At 39.5% G+C, this 17561-nt stretch overlaps 1 protein-coding gene across 1 annotated transcript in view; it reads right to left on the bottom strand.

Annotated features, from left to right (window-relative positions):
• The window catches only part of gramd4a (GRAM domain containing 4a), a gene marked incomplete in the record, with an annotated part of 49148 nt that overhangs the window by 26462 nt on the left and 5125 nt on the right, over positions 1 to 17561 (bottom strand). The window contains 2 exon segments of the mRNA XM_024287923.2: positions 6100 to 6220; positions 12113 to 12326. Of these exon segments, the coding sequence (XP_024143691.1) occupies positions 6100 to 6220; positions 12113 to 12326 (335 nt within the window).

The following is a 17561-nucleotide window of genomic DNA, read 5'->3' as shown; positions in this document are numbered from 1 at the left end:
TCCTGTCCTCCGCTTATACACCCAACAACTGCAGAGTCATCAGAAAACTTCTGTAAGTGGCATGACTCTGAGTTGTACTGAAAATCAGAGGTGTACAAGGTGAACAGGAAAGGAGAGAGCACAGTGCCCTGTGGGGCTCCCACACCACTCATCACCACATCAGACAGAACACTGCCCAGCCGGACAAACTGTGGCCTGTCTGTCAGGTAATCAGTGATCCAGGAGACAGTGGACCCACCAGCCGCAGCTTCTCACCCAGTAATGGAGGCTGAATGGTGTTTAAGGCACTAGAGAAATCAAAGAATGTGATTCTCACCATGCATCCACCACCATCCAGGTGTGAGTGAGCTCGCTGCAGCAGACAGATGACAGCGTCAACTATCTGCTACAGCGGAGTCATAGACAAACATGGAGGAGAGCATAAAAATAAAAATGATTTCTCCATCTTCGGACTACTACGGGATGGCTAATCATTGAGGTGGGTCACAGAGAGACCGATAGCGACAGTCGTGTGGACCCAGCTCCTGTACTGGACAGTGAAGATCAACGTACTGGGAGAATTCCTGAATGATCTCATGAACCCAAACATGAAGATGTGGTTATTGAAGCTTTTGTGGAGCTCTTCAAAATCATCCATGACTTCTATGTTTGACTGTATATGAGATATAATCAATGCTTCCATGTAGCAATGAGGCTTCTCACACTCATGAGGAACAACAAGTTTATGAAAAACATTTCTAGCAAATTTAACAAGAAAATTGTGTTCAGTTTGAATGGAGCACAAGAAGGATAAACTACCTGATAAACTAAACAGGAAAAGGAACACACAGATGCTGAATTTACTTCCTGTAAGTCAAAACTCTATTTTTTGTTAAGATGTTGTGCTTGAAACCCCCCCAGTTTCTGTCATAATTTATTTTGTTTGTTTAAATGATGCAGCTGTTGATGTCCATCAGGCAGTGGAAGGCCCAGCAGGCATACTGTGTGGCGTACTACAGGCCTAATTTGCTTGGGAGTTTTTGATCAGATTTCCCTTTTGCTGCTGCGAAAGGAAAGCCTGTGGAGCCTGCTGGGCAGAGGAGAGCGGGTGGTGAAGTGGGGCAGCTGCTAGGACACCATCGATCTTCTGTGGAGCTCAAAGCCTGGCCTGTTCCCCTGCGCTGACCTTCAACACACGACCACACACACACAGGCTTTCCAGTTCTGGACGGAAGCAGCGCTGAAGAACGACTGAGCCGTTTTGGACAAATAACTGGAGCGTTTAAGTTTTTGTGACGATATATCCATAAATATGGTTTTAGAGTTTAAAAAAATGCCTTGATTATATATGAGGAAAACAAGCTAAAAGCAGAGGAGTGAAAGACGAGTAGACGATGAAAGCAATAAAAGCTCAGCACATTAGGCCTTCTCGTGCTTTTCCGTTGGCACTAACCTCTGCCACTTTAGCACCAGCAGAAGAGTCAGTTCAGCTCCGTCCGTCACCTCAGAGCCAGATCAGCCTTTGATTTATCCCCTGCTTTCATATCCATTACTGTATCAATGGTAGAACCATCACAGGGGTGTCAACTCACTGAATATAAATGCTTTCCCTTAATGCTCACAGCAAATGTTTCTATAGACAGGAGCATGCATCAGCAGCAAATGACTGATCGACACGTCCACCTCTTGTACTGTGTGCAGACTAAACATGTGTATAGAAGAAGTTATGACCACCATAAACTGTATGATCTGTCCTTGCAGATGGTCGGGATTTTCTACAAGTATAAGCAGAGTTATTTGCATACTACTGTAAAGTGTTTATCAACGTAACTCCAACAGATTGTGTCGCAGAATTAGCTGGTTTATATGTTAATTTATGTAAACCGGCTCATTTTGCGCAGATATCGCGTCATCACCCCATGTTAGACTCAACTGATTTACGTTAGTGGCGTAGACATTTTACAGTAGTACCAGATTAATGCAAACCAGGTGATTCTGCGACAGAATCTGTAGAAATTACATTAATTGCGTAAAAACAACCAATCAGCACAAAGCTGCCTTTTTTTCCCCTTCCATTAAAATGAATATGTTAAGTGTGTGTAAGTGGTTGAAGAGTTACGATAATATAAGGAACATTAACACTTGGGTAACAACTGAAATCTATATGTTTATATAAACTTTATTGTTCATAATCAAGGAAATAAATTATTTCCGATCCAGTTTTGCAAAATTGTAGTGCTGCCACAAACGATAATTTTAATAGATGAATAATCATCGATTATTCAAATTTTATCTATTTAGCTAAATTCCTAAATAGCTTAAAAAACCATAATAAATTCCAAAATAGTCCAAAAAGTTAGCATAATGCCCCTTTAACTTTCAACTTTACGACACTCTGACTCCATATAATATAAAGTAACGACTAATAGACTATTAAATTAGTCATTGACAATTTTAATAGTTCGATTAGTCAACTAATCATGACAGCCCCATCAAATTATTTTCCTCAAACTCACAATTACAACACAATTAATTCCAATAACACATAAACCGAAGGAATAAAACTGAAAATATAGAAAAGTTATTGTCGAAGTGAACATCTATAACTCTACTCAAACACGTGAAATGAACGTTATCAAATAGAATTGAAATGTTAAGTTTAGTTAATCTGTTGAACAAGACCAAGAGGAAAAAAATTGATAAACCAGGACAAAAAAAAAAGTGTCACATCCGCAACAAGTGCACGTCTGTCAGATTTTCATGAGAGAAACAGCTAAAAATAAACCTATTTAATGAACTAAGAATAGCAAGAGTCATTCCCACCTATTCAGAGTGGCTCCCTACTTGCACACATGAAGCATCTCCAATGAAAAAGCATTTCTGCAGAGAAGGCAGAAGAAGGAACGCATGCATGCTAACTAACAAGCGTTTGATGTGCGTGGGCCCTCGGTTTATTCTAGGGAACAAAGTAGAGAAAGGAAAGAAAACACACCCACACCGTGTTCACCGTCAATGTGAAAAAATATTAGAAAGATTTGAAAAATGTTCACCTGGAGACAATTTCCTTCTTTCTGAAAAAAAGTTTTTGAAGCTTTAATATAAAGGCATGTCTGTGGCGGTGACCGACTCGGTGTCACGGATTCCATTTCATGGATGGATCATACCAAAGACTCTAGAAATGGGACCCATTGCCTTCTAGCTTAATACTGAGCAGAAAGGGGTTGGTTTGGAGATTAAACCACCAAATGGTTCACATTTATTGACCCAAGAAGGTGCCAACCATGACAGATTTTAGGGGTACAATGTATCACAAAAACCTATTTTAGATCAGTAAAACGGAAAGAAAGTTGATAAGATAAAAACTGACCATTTATGCCTGGATCAGGTGCTTAAAAGTGGCTACTGATGTATTGTATCCCTATTTAAAATTCACCTGTGAAGTCATCTGTCCTGTGTTCACCCTCAAGCAGAACACAATGCAAGAACATGAAAATCAGGAGACCAAAAATGTCTGCTTCTTCCAAACATTGTTCCTGCTGACTGGCTGTAACAGCCACAGCTGTCCCTTCTGTCAACAGTACCGCAGACAGAACCGTCTGTCCTAAAACGGGCCTTCAGGAGAGAAGCTTGGCTTTCTGCTGAGGCAGGGGAAAAGTTAACAAAAGAAGCTGAATGACGGTTTTTGTTCCCCCTTAACTTACTATCAAACAACTGCCAGACGAGGAGGACTGCTTGTTCCGTTGCAACAGTGTGACAGTCCTGTAGCACCAAGTGGATTACAAGAGCGCACACAAACACCCAGCCTGCACCAATCTATCGGAGGGAGTGAAATGCCACGCAGAGGATAAGTGAAAGGGAACACCTCAGGCCATGTCCTTCCTCACAATAACCCTGACCGCCATAAAAGCCTCGCATTCGTTGTCACCATGTGATCAAGATGATCTCCCCTTTTGTAACCTTCCTTTTTCCATTAGTTTGCTTCCCTTTTTTTTCTCCACACTTGCAAGCGATCCATTAAAGACGGAGCGTTTTACAGTCCAGCTGAGCGGCTGTTTCACTTTCTACCAGGGTTTGTTCTTTTCTTTTATTCTTTCATTTCCCCTCAACAGCCTTTAGACACGATGATCTCTATATATTCTTGAGGCGTCTAACAAAGCACACAGAAACCACTGAGGCAGACAAAACGAGTCAACAGTTCACGAGCTCTGGGATGTTACTCAATCCGCAAAGGTGAAGATGTGATGTTTGATAAAAGGAACAAACTTTAATAGTAAGAGAGTCTCTTTCCATGAATCCCCTTGTCTCATCTATTTCTGTAGGCTCCTCAGTCTCTCTCGTGGAAGCATGCTTCAGGGCGCAGTGACGTCCGACCATCATTTAGCACCTAATGGAGTCCATCGCTTTCAGCCGGGTGGTTATGAATTATCCCGTTTTCTTTACTAACCTGATAGTCTATAAGGTAGCTGCAAGCCTGTTTGAGTCTATAACATAAATTACCCCTTGAGCTATCTTATGGGGTCCAGATGACCCCACCCTTACATTGACGTTTGATCCCTCCCCTGACAAAGGTGGACAGGATTTTATGTCTGTCACGGACACCATTGAATATTAAAAATCCTTGAAGAAAAAAAAAAATCAGCGTTCTTTCTTGTACGTTTAAACATGCCAAGGATAGCACAAGGGTTAAGGGAATCTTACTTTGTGTCTTGAAGTGAAAAAGACGTAAATGTTTGATTTCAACCATTTTTTTCCCTAAAATAATAAAAAGTCCAATTTATGCTCAAATATTTGTATTTGTGGTGTAAAAACAGACAATTTCTTTTCATTTATAGATGTGAATAGCAAGTATTTACAAGATATGTTAATAAAATAAAAAATAAAATATAAGGACGCTATTTTATATATATAAAAAAGATAAAATTATATAGGCCCAAATTTTTAAAATCCACCTATTAAAATATTTGGGTTACCATTTTCACACTAGATGAATATAAAACTCTTGCATCTGGTATGATTAAAGTTTTAGGAATTGGAAGTTTAAATAGGAATATTTTGGTATCAGGTAAAATTCTACTTTGACTTAGAAGGATAAAACAAAGCATTAACAAGTTTTACTAAAATATATCTCTAAAAGATATATTTGTGCTTAATTATCAACTTTGTTGTATTTTTTTTTAAATCTTTCCCTGATCCAACATTTTTAAAAATTTTTCATTTTTTATGACTTCCTTTGTTTCTTCCTGCTTTATCCCTCTTTTAAAATTTTACAATCAGGCAAATCCATTGACTGTAAAAGAGAGCTGGACTAAGTGACCCCTCCTTTTCCAAAACAGGAAGTACCCGCTGGTTCTGAGAAGCTAAAATCCCCAAAACTTCTATAGAGAAATAAACAGTTATTACTCAGTCATTAAATGTCATAAAAACTATTCTTGCTATGATCTTTTTTTAACATGTTCTTTATAATCCTAATTATTTTTTTAAGATATTTTATTCTGTAGTGCAAATTAATAGAGTTATAAACTGACCAATCAGATGCCTCAATTAAAGTTGAACATTTGAAACGTTTAACTGATTTTGTGTAGCCCCCTTTGAAATGGTAGGGGTGTGGACTTCCAACAAGCTCAATCTTGATTGGCTAGAAAGTTTGCCATAGATTCAACAACGCAGACTGACTCACTGCTTTTGGGTCCAACATGACGTATCACGAAAAAAAACAACAAATTTGTTGGAGGCCAAAGGGAGCCATTTTCTATGGGTGACTTCACACTCTATCCAGTTCTCTTGTAAAGTAAGTGGGCGGAGTCAAAATAAATAAATAAATATATATACACACACAGCACCATTGTTATATGTTGCACTACAATTAAAAATTCCCCATATGAAACTTAAATTTTTGAAGCATAGATTAACAGACGCTTTAAGCCAAAAACATGAATATTTAGGAAATCAAATTCCTAGAGGAACCTTTTGGTATCAAACTCAAAGTACGACCCTCTACCGACCTTATTCCAAGAACTACAGAATAATGTGCATTTATAATAAATAAATGACTGTGCATAGAAATGTTGTCAAACATGACCAAAACAGTCTACATGGATGTGTGTTTGTGCGTTGACTCACGTAGAAAATGTTTCTCCAATAAGGCAATTTCCAAGTGACCTTTGACTTCACTGAGGCGCTCCGATTCCGACCTCTGGAAATCCTGGATAGCAGCAGCCATAAGAGGAGACCCCGAACCAGCCTGTGTGTGCAAACACACAAATCCCAAACATTTAAAAGAGAAAAACAGACACACAAACACAGGTAAACACAAGCAGGGTTGCCTGTAAGAGCAAAACCAGAGCGGTGCAGAAACATGACTCACACTCATGCTTGCTCTGCACGTTTAAGCCCGGCAGGAGAGAGGAGGAGAACAGGAACTAGCAGGAATCTCCCTGTTCCGACCGCAGCGACACGGATGACTCAAACGCGACAAACGATAATCCTAAAACTTGGCGACTGCTGTGAGGGTGAACGGGTGATGCGCAAGAAAGGAAGAGGGAAGGAGCGACTGCAGGCTCCGCACTGGCAGAGAGGGTTCCTTTAAGAGCCGGAGCGGCGCTGCAGCAGATGCAGCTCCGTCCCCGTCAAAAGCGTGGAGCTGGCGTGCACAGAATCACTGCGGTGCCTATAGCTGGTGTTCTCTGCTAAAACAGACGAGAGAGGGAGGCAGAAAAACTGACTCTGACCTAAAAAAAAAAGCTGCAGAGACTTAAGGATGGATGGAGCGCCACAGAACAGAAAGATGCCACATGGAGGACGAAGAAGCAGATGTTCGGCTCCGTCAGTCTCCTGGTGTCCACAGATCACAGAAACACACCTGCATGATGTCTGACGCAGACGGGGCCTCCCACTGCACAAAAGTAGGTCAATCCCTGCAGTCGATTAGCAGCTGGTTAACTATTGACACTCCCTTGTCTTCCTCTTTACCGACTGAGGATGGAGGGAGCCTGAAAATGTGTCCACTGCTTTAAAAAAAGAATTAACTCTTTAGTGACCGGCACACTCTGAATGGACATAAATTTTTCGGAAAACGGCTGCTCTGCACAACGCTGACATGAACGGACTTCAATGCGTACAAAGGGGATCTCAGTGGAATCAGCAGATCTGGACAGCGCTTCATCTAATGAGATCAGAGACTCTTCAGCTCTGCAGAAAACTGATTAAAGATACTTCCTAGATTCATTTTAATACGGAAATGTATTATTTGTAATATTAGGCATGGACACACAGCCTTCATTCACCATTACAGCTTCACTTCTGCGAAGGCTGTCCACAAAGTTGAGGAGTGTGTTTATAGGAATTTTTGACCATTCTTCCAAAAGCGTTTTATGTCAGGTCAGACACTGATGTTGGTGGAGAAGGTCTGGCTCTCAATCTCCGCTCCACTTCATCCCAAAGGTGTTCCATGGGGTTCAGGTCAGGACTCATCCACAGGACTCTGTCCTCCATGTCTTTATGGACCTTGCATTGTGCTCCAAACTGTTCACACAAGTTTGGGAGCATAGAATTGTCCAACATTTTTGGTATCCTGAAGCATTCAAAGTTTCTTTCACTGGAACCAGGGGCCAAGCCCAACTCTTCAAAAACAAGCCCACACCATCATTCCTCCTGCACCAAATTTCACACTCCGTCCAGCAACCTCCAAACTCAGACTGGTCCATCAGATTTCCAGATGGAAAAGTGCGATTCATTCCTCCAGAGAAGGCGTCTCCACTGCTCTAGAGTCCAGTGGCGACGTGCTTTACAACTCTGCATCCAACGCTTTGCACTGCACTAGGTGATGAGTGGCTTGGATGCATCTGCTCGGCCATGGAAACTCATTCCATTAAACTCTCTGCTACTGTACTCGGGCTAATCTGAAGGTCACATGACATTTGGAGCTCTGTAGAAATTGACTGTGCAGAAAGTCAGCGACCTCTTTGTACTTCCCACTTGGTGTCTGAGTTGCCGTTGTTCCCAAACTCTTTCATGTTGTTATGATAGAGTTGACAGTAGTGTATGTAGGAGCAAAGACATTTCACGACTGGATTTATTGCTGAGGTGTCATCCTATGACAGTTCCACGCTGGAATTCACTCAGCTCCTGTGAGCAGAACACTCTTTCACAAATGTTTGTTTAAACAGTCAGAGCTTGATTTTATACACCTGTGACCAGGTCAAGCGATTAGGACACCTGATTCTGATCGTTTGGATGGGAGAGCCAATACTTTTGGTAATAGTGTAGTTCCTGTGGTTGACACTTAGGAAAGATCCTTTTTTGTATTTTTTTTTTTTTTAGGTGAAATAAACTGATTTCTATGGAAGCCTATTGGGCAAAAAAAAATCTGGAGTTCTGTCATAAAATTTCTTTTTTTTTTTCTTTTACTTTTTTTGCCAGTAATTATTTAAAAAATATAGAGCAAAAACTTCAGGCTTAGACAAGAAAATAGTGGAGAGGGTTTTTGGGCTTTTATTTCTTGCAGCTTTTATTTCTGACAAAGAAACAAAGGAAATATATAGGAAATATATATATTTTTTTAATTGAAAAGCAAACAAACAGATCCATTTTTTAAATGTAAAAATTCACAAAATTGGAATTTCTGGCCTCTATACTTGCTTTAAAAAACAAATTTAAAAAACAGACAGCAAGTGCCCATTGATTTTATCTTAAAGCAAAATTTTCATATTTTTAAAAATTTGATTCGTTTTCTCGAAAATTAAACAGAGATGCCGCCTAAACAGTCCGAGCCCAAAGTAACAAAAACAAACGTATAATCTCAAAAAACAGCCAAAACAATGTTCACAATGATGTGAGCTACCTATGAATACTCATCATATTTATGCTACAACAATGACTTTGGAAGAAAGTCTATTTTTAATTTGAATGAATGTTTAATAGATATATGAATCATATATGATCAAAAATGTTCTGAAGACCCTAAAGCTTCAGTCACCAAACGTTCTCACATGACTAATTTGTTCTAGTGAATAGCTGCACTACTTTGACTTCATTGTTTAAGCTACTTTACAGAAGTGCTCTGTTCAAGTGGTTAAAGATGATGGTGGTCCAGGACCCGTAAGGATCATTAGCCAGAGGTTGGCACGCACATTTACCTGCTGTCTTTATTCCCATTTACTAATCCAAAAAATGATCCAACCCTCGACTCTAAAACCATGACACCATCCAAACAGTGAGTTTTGTTACCTGTTGAAAATAAAATGAAATTCAAGGAAAACCTGGATCTGATTAGTAAATTTGCCCCTTTTTTTGGTTTGTTTTTAACCTATTTTGGTGCATTTTTCTGATAATGTAGGACACATATAAGGAAAACTAAGCTTGAAATTAAATTTCTCAGTATTTGCTTAATGAAAGCAAAGGGCCACAAGCTCTCTGCTCCACTCCATTCTGATGTATCTGCTTGTAGATGAATAGATCCATGAACGTCTTCTGAGCTGGAATCTGGCTCTTAACTGTACAGCATGTAAACAGAGAGCTCTCTGCACTGATTAAAAAATGATCAGCGTGGAACTTTAATGAACAAAAGGTATCAGAACGGAAGATACTCAAAATCAAAGGATTCTGAATCGGAACAGGGCCAAAAAAGAAAAAAAAAACTGATTCGGAGTTCCTTTTTAATTACCAAAGAAACCTGATGAACCACTTCTATGAACAAAAACAGCTGAATCATGTTTATTCCAGTTGTGTATTAAATCTGAGATACTGGTAGGTAAATTTATAAATCTGGAAAAAATTAATGCAATTTAAATATTTGTGATCATATTTGTCCAGAGAGTATAAGAGCCGGCATTGCAGACAGATCTCCTCACTTGACACCAACAGTTCAGTCTGCAGAGTAAACGTCAAAGCTTTATCTGAGCAGGTGCGTCTGCTGAATGAACGCCATCTGTCCGTTTCACGGGGACGGCGGGGGTTTGTCAGAAATACCCGCGCAGCCAGAGGGTGCAGGCCGTCCTCTTTTCAGCCGATGATGTAAGGAAGGTGAGCTTTAGACCCGGGTCACATGATCTGATCCTGGAGTGCAGAGAGAGACTTTGTGCAGAAACGAGCCTGCGGGGAGCGACAAAAGACTCCATGCAGGGAGAATGAGCTTTCCGCAGAGTGGTGGCATCCTTTGTGAGACAAAGCATGTGCGTTTGTGTGTGCGAGTGTCCCAGCAGGGATAAGAGCTAGCTGGGTCTATTTTGGGGCTTTGGAGCGTGACTCATCTGTGCTGTGATGTGGGCGAGGCCTTCCCAGCGTGTGTCACACAGGCAAACAGCAGCTCACACTCAGACGCATGCGAGGCAACCAGCCAAGGTAAATATTGACACATGTCTGTGGAGGTATGCTAAAGGTTCCGCCACGAGAGTTGGACCGATTTCTTAAGAAACATTTTCAAACGTGCAAAAAAATGACATCTTCCTGTAGGCGCAGTGACCGCAGTGTATTGGGCGGTTCTTTTTTTTCCCACTTTAGTGTCTAGCTTTTCCCCCAATCCTCCTGGGCTGAATTCCTGCCTCCTTTATCACCGCCTCACTTTAATCTTCTCTTCCTCCATTTTTCATTCCTTTCCTGCCATCCAATATCTGCTCGTCTGACAGCAACTCTAGCTGTTCCGCTTTACTCGCACGTTAGCAGCCATTTCTTTACGTTTCGCTGAAATCTGTGGTTGAAAAGCATATCAAAACGGACAACTTAAAGCTTTTTTTGCTGCTCCTTTTAAACCTTTGATAGTATTTGAGAGCTGGACTGAGTGACCCCTCCCACTTGATTTTCCATCAGGAAGTACTCGCTGGTTCCAAGAAGCCCAAAGTCCAAAGGCTTCTGAGAAATAAACAGTTATCATTTAGTCATTATATTTGTCAGAATAACCGTTCTTGCTCAGAGACTTTTTTTTTTTTTACATTCTTGATAATCAGATTTTTTAATGATACTTTTTCAACAACACAAGTTATTTAAGTAATAATCAGACGTCTCATTTAGAGAATGTGGTCTTACGTCAAATGTTCGAAACATTTGACAGATTCTTGGTTTCAAGTTGTAGCTTCCAACAAGCTCACTCTTGATTGATTCGAGTGGTTGCCATAGATACGGTCCTTCTGACCACTTGAGACCAATCACTGGCTATTGACGATATCTGGCTTTAACATGTCTGTTTTGTGAAAAAAATGGCAACTAAGTTGATTTTATTTTGTGAGAACAAGAGATAAGTCATTGTTCAGTTGAGTTCTTCTATGCAGTCAATAGTTACACTAGCAGAAATTGATTTGCCAATATATTTCCAAACAAAATATTGCAATATACCACAAAATATTGCGATATATCATATTTTGTTTGACTTTATCGATTTAAAAATGTTGACGGAGTGATATTTAATTCATTATTTATGAGCATCCTTAAGTTTTTGTTTTTCACCAAAACCCCCGACCACTAGTTGGCAGGTACTGCAGACTGAGCATCTCTGAGCAGCTCTACACCGCCACCAATACAACAACAAGATCTTGTGAGAACCAGCTTGCGTTAAATGTTCAGTCAGCCTTGCAGTTTTTGTTGTTATGAGACATGTACTATGTTGTCTTTACTTGGAATGGGTAACAACATTAAACTCTACCACATTGCTGCCAGTATCATAGAGAAACACGGATTGCGGTGCTTCATAGCAGCTCAGATAAGATTACAATGAAAGACGTATTAATATTCAGGTAGAGTTTTTTTTTCCAACTCATACTCTTAATAACTGAAGTAAAAATTTGGCTGGTAGATTGTTGTGATATGTCATGATACGTATTGTATTGCGAGACACGTATCGGGATAAGTATCGCATCAACTCTTGCCAATACACACTAGGGCTGCCACAAACAAGTATTTTAATAGTCGAGTAATCATCGATTATTTTTTCTGATTAGTTGACTAATCGGGTCATGCGCAACGTGGCTCCATATAACATAACGTAACGACTAATCGACTGCTAAATTAGTCATCGACTATTTTACTAGTCGATTAGTCGACTAATCGTGGCAGCCCTAAGACAAACCCCTAGTTCCAACACAACGGCATCTTTAACCCAAAAAAAGATGGAAGGGGGGATAAATTAGAGAAAGGGGGCGCTCACAGGGTCTCTCAGGATGTCCTCCGTGTCTCTCAGAGACATCCGGGGCTTCGGCTGCATGTCGTCGCTACATTCGTTGTCGGAAGCAGGCGGCGAATCTCCCAGATCGGGGAAGTCTTCTCTCGTTCTGGGGCCTCGGAAGCGGATCTTGTCCAGGCGCTTTAGCATGGTCAACACCGCACACCTGGGCTTTACCTTAACATGGTGGACGGCAACCCTGTGGAGGCGGACACAGTGGACGAAAGCTGGAGTTAGAATTTACCCAAGCAAACAAAACAGGAAAACAGCCATCGTTATTTCCTAGTAGATTTGGACTTGGTTTCAGAAATACAAGAAAAATATTTGTTTTTCAAAAGGTGTTCTTCTATTATCACATTTATCTCTTCAGATCTTTGGACACATGAAAAACTATGGCAGCGTTTTTCAGTTTTGTAAGGCTAAATAAATAAATGTGGTGTAGACATGGAGCAGAAATCCAGTCTGATCATAATCTCATCACTTCCTGCACTCAGAACGCACGTGTTGCACAATACAAGAGTACAAACAGTTACAGCTGTTCATGTTCACGTGGAGTCTGAAGAGTTGAAAAAAGGGGGAGGGGCTTTTGTAGATCGCTGACATTCTTTTAAGAGACATCAATCATTACAAGTAAAACATTGAATGTGTGAAAATAACAATCATGACCAAACCAAGTGTTTTTTTCCCTTTATTTTACTGCAAATTAATTTTCTGTGTGTTGTGTAAAAATTACTTTCATCTGCTTCAACATTCATAAAAAAGTCTGAAAATACTGCATGTGCATTTGTTTTCTGAACAGGCTTCAATCCTGAAATTGATGGTTAAACCGCAGGAATCCTCCAGATCTCTTCTTCTGATGTATTATGCTATATTTTGTAGAAAGGCTTAAAACTAAACTCAAAAAGGTAAACTAATAATATCATTACAGAGAAACCAACACATTTTTCCCCTTAAGTTGCATAAGTAAATAAATAAATCTACAGTGCCTGACCAGGAGCAGATATTCGGTTGTATATGGCACTTAAAAATCTGTCCAAATGTTTTTACTACGACTTTCGTAAACTATTAAGCCACACCGCTTGATGGATTGTTGGAGCATTGTGGGTAATGTAGTCTGGAGCCTGGTGGAGTGACGTAATAAAATGAAGAGTGTTGTTTTGTATATGATGTGTTACAATTAAATGTTGAGAGTTTTTGTCAATAAAGTTTGATTTATCTGTTTTTTGTCCTCTGTTAAGTCGGATTATTGTAGATAAAATATGAACACAGCTCACTAGAAAAACTTCCCATCAACACCTTTGATCATTCACTTGTCTTTTGCTCCCTCTAGGCGTTCTGGATAGTGTAGTCATACCATACTATTTGAATGTGTAGCTCTTTTATTGCAGTTTATAACCCAGAGCCTCTAATGGGCCAAAGAATGCAGCAGTCAATCATTTATTTTCGAACACACGTCACTATTTATTTATTTTAATGATTTCACAAAGTTCTTCCAGAGGTTTGAATGTGATCACGCTTCAGTGGTTTTGAAAACTACTGGGTGAAAAATGGTTAAATGAAAAGAGAAGAGCGAACGTGTTGACCTCCTCTCCTCCATCAATTTCCAGAGCCAAAGCGGTGGAGAAAAGTGGCTGTGAAACCTTTAATAGCAGCATTTTGGGAAATAGAGAGCAGATGTCATTATGAGAGGGGAATTTTAGTTTATGACAGTAAATACAGATTATGATGACATCTAAAGTATAAATGTGTTACAGATAAGGGTCTAAATTACAGACCAGCTTTAAAGCTCAATTTAGGCTAGAAGGCTTCCAGAAAACGCTCTGATTGTGAACATGATTCCACCAAAGGATACAAACCAGATAATTGAACAAACTGCAAAAGTTTATGCACTACATACACATATACTCTAAAATTAAAGCATCAAGACTCCAGAGTATAACAAACTATGGAGCATGAGAGCTAATACACTCTTAATATCACTGTTTACACTTAAACTAATCTATGTTTCAACTTTAAAAACAACAAATGTTTCCTTTTAAATTAACTAGACTTTTGTGGAAGAAAAAATTAGCTAATAAAATCAATCAAAACTGTTTTATGTGATTACCAAAGACATTTTCATAAAAGATTTGTTAATATTCAGGAGAGTATTCTGATTCACAACGGATGATTAGCAGGCCCATTATTAAGTAAACATTTTTAGAAAAATAGAAAAAGAGTGGATTCACATTTTTTTAAATATATAGAACTCAGTTAAGATTTTAACTTTCAAACAACTCGTTTTCGTAGTTTATCCTTTCACTGCCAGATTGAAGCCGGTTGAAAACAAATGCTGCTGCTGCAACATTAGTTCACCAAGTGGCCACTAGGTGGCTAATTACAAGCAGCATTGTATCTGTTAAGACTGACGTAAAAATACATCTTCCCAGGTTTAAAGAAAAACTTGACAAATATTAATTTGTAATTATATAATAATGTTAATTGAGTTCACCTAAAACTACATAAAATATTCATTTTGCATTTGATTTACTTTTTTAAAGAGCTCATACTGTATAAAGTCTAATTATTTCTGTTTAATGACTGAGATACATAAATATTTAATCTTTTCTTAGTCCCCTTATTCATTTCAGTCACTACCTGCAACATAATTAATTAACTTGTTTTGGGTTGTTTATCATGTCAATACCACTTTTTTTTTTTAAAGAAAAGCTTTTTTTGTTTAAAAACTCTACTGAGAGCTCACTGTGACGTGGTTAAAGCCCTAGCCATATTCCCTCGTACGGGTGCTATAGGTGTTTGGGTTGTCCAGGCCCATGGAGGGTCATAGCGGAGACAGGCCGGATCTAAAGTTATGTTTCCAGATCTCCAAACCCTGCCAGTTGCTGATTAGCTCCAACAGATGTCTCCTTGCAAAGACTGATACAATTTTTATATACAGCATTCCCCCTTTTTCACGGGGGTTGGGGACTGGAGACACGCCGAATCCATGACTACAGAGACACACACACACTGTTCTAAACCGACCAAGAGGGTACTTGTCTGGTCCGGACCGCTCAGTGGAAGCGAGGCATAAGTGTTCGCTATGACATGTTAGGCGCAGCACACCCGTAGAAAAAATGTGCACGAACACTTTCTTTCTAACGGTTCACCAAGGGGTCAACGACTTCAACATTTCCTGTGGGCCACCTGCATGTGTGTATTTTTCAGTTTAATTCCTTTGAACCAACTCAAATACCTCAGCGCAGATATACTGATAGATTATCATGGATTAACCAAAGTTTGACAGAGTTTGTTTGCTGTATCGCACACTGCCTTTGTCTTACATGCACGTGCAGCGGTGTCACCGCTGGAGTGTTTTCACTTGACCTTTCCAGCGTTTCTGCGCCACTCTTAAGCCATGGTTTCCTGTCTGGGGAGTTGGTAAGCGGGAGCGTAGTGAATGGCAGGTTAATAAACAGTTTCCTCCACTTGTTAAAAACACCTGTCACTGTGACATCTGTTCCCATGAGAACCACACGGCTCCACTTAGAGCATGCACCACGCACCAGTGACTAATCAAGGCCGCTACGTCTCACTTAAGAACTCAGACACAACAGCAAAAGCGTTTGCACTACCAAACAAACGTAAATAATGACAAACACGGAAAAAAACGACTGATGTTTCTAAGCTTTTTTGTGCCTCCTTTTATATTTAAACTACGTCATTTCTTTCATTTTGAAAGATTTTTTTGGTGTGAAGCCTCTAAAACCGTGGGATGAAAAGAGGACAGGAAGAGGAGGAGGAGGAGGAGTAGGCTTTGGCTCAAGGTCTGATGGCTGAATGAGAGTGCAGGGATCCGCACAAACAACCCTCATGAGTCATTTGCCGGGAACGCAAAGACGTCTCTGAACGCATTTGGTCGATCCTAAACGGCGGCTCACACAGTCGCTGAGGAAGAGGGCTGACGTAGCCGCCACACAGGAGGAAGCGGGGTAAAGAAACCATGAGCATAACTCAAAATGACCACGCAGCAGCACGTGTGCATGATATGCATCCCTAAAAACATTAGTGAAGGCTGATTAGCTCTACAAGCGCTGCATGTGTCGCAGCCAAAGCGGTGCACTGCATGTGGGTGGCTGCTAATGACCCGTAGTAACTTGATGGTTACTTTTGGTCACACGGGTCACACTCAATGCATCAGTCGATCGCACAGTCACTGACACCAGGCTGTGGGAGTTTGACCTTTGACCTCCTCTATTTACCTGAAATTACTGGAGCAAACGCTAAGAGATTGTCCGATTAGTTCCTGGTTTTTAGTAAAGCCATGATTTTAACTGTGAGCCCTCAAACGACTGAAGTAAGTAAAATAAAACGTAACAAATAACGGAACCAGATAATATTCTGGAAATTTTTGCAATCAAAAATTCTGTCTTTGGGTTCAATAGTTTGTATTTTAGAGTATTTTGCAGACATTTTTAATGTCAATAAATTTGATATATTGACTTAAAAAAAAAATAAGCAAAACAGTTGTAACCATAGACGGTATATAGAGAGAACAGGACAGATTATCCCCTCCCTCCTCACTTTCCAAATAGGAAGTACCTGGAAAGACAAAATACCATAGATTTCTGTTAAAAAATAAACAACTATTACTCATTATATTTGTTAGAATAACCATTGTTGCTCTGGTATCTCTTTTTAACATGTACTTGCAAAAAATATTTTTGTTTTCATAATATATTTTCTTAATCCCAAATTACTCAAGTTATAAACTGGCTAATCAGATGCCTCAATAAGAGCAGGTAGTGCTCGCTGATCCCCATCTCGAATGTACAAAGTGTTTGATTGAAGATTCACCCCGAAAGACTGGGACTACCAACAAACTTACTCATGATTTGCGAGAGTGATTGTCATAGAAATGACAAAACGACATACAATGACTTCAACCATTTCCACGACCAATCCAATTCTGACATGGCAAAAAGTGGCTTCATCAATAAAACAGCACAAAGCTGCTTAAGCACTAGGGCTGGGTATTGATAATTTCCAGAAACGATTTGATTCACAAAAACCTAAATTGATTCTATTACATTTTTTTATTATTCTTTCAATCCTCTCAACTAAATTTTTAGTTTATACAGTTTACACATTTGTTTAGAAATACATTAATAATCTAAAATGTGATTTTAATATATTTATATTAATCTGATACAGTTCACATAAAATGTAAAATGTATTAGTAAAATAATCAGATTGTTAATATCATACAGTGTTACATGGATTCTCAAAAGGAGAAATTTTAACAAAAATGTTCATATCATTAACATTGTAAACATTCTTCTGCTTCTCCTGGAATGCATTTCAGTTTGGCCATGAGGTGCGGATCGCACTACAGCATTACACCTTATTCCAGAAGAAGAAAAAAGTATGAGCAAACAACAATGCTTTCAACCAC

This window comes from Oryzias melastigma, linkage group LG23 (assembly GCF_002922805.2).
Source record: "Oryzias melastigma strain HK-1 linkage group LG23, ASM292280v2, whole genome shotgun sequence".
NCBI classification, from domain to species: Eukaryota; Metazoa; Chordata; class Actinopteri; order Beloniformes; family Adrianichthyidae; genus Oryzias; species Oryzias melastigma.
The sequence above is the reverse complement of the archived record's forward strand: the minus strand, read 5'-3'. Positions and strand labels throughout refer to the sequence as shown.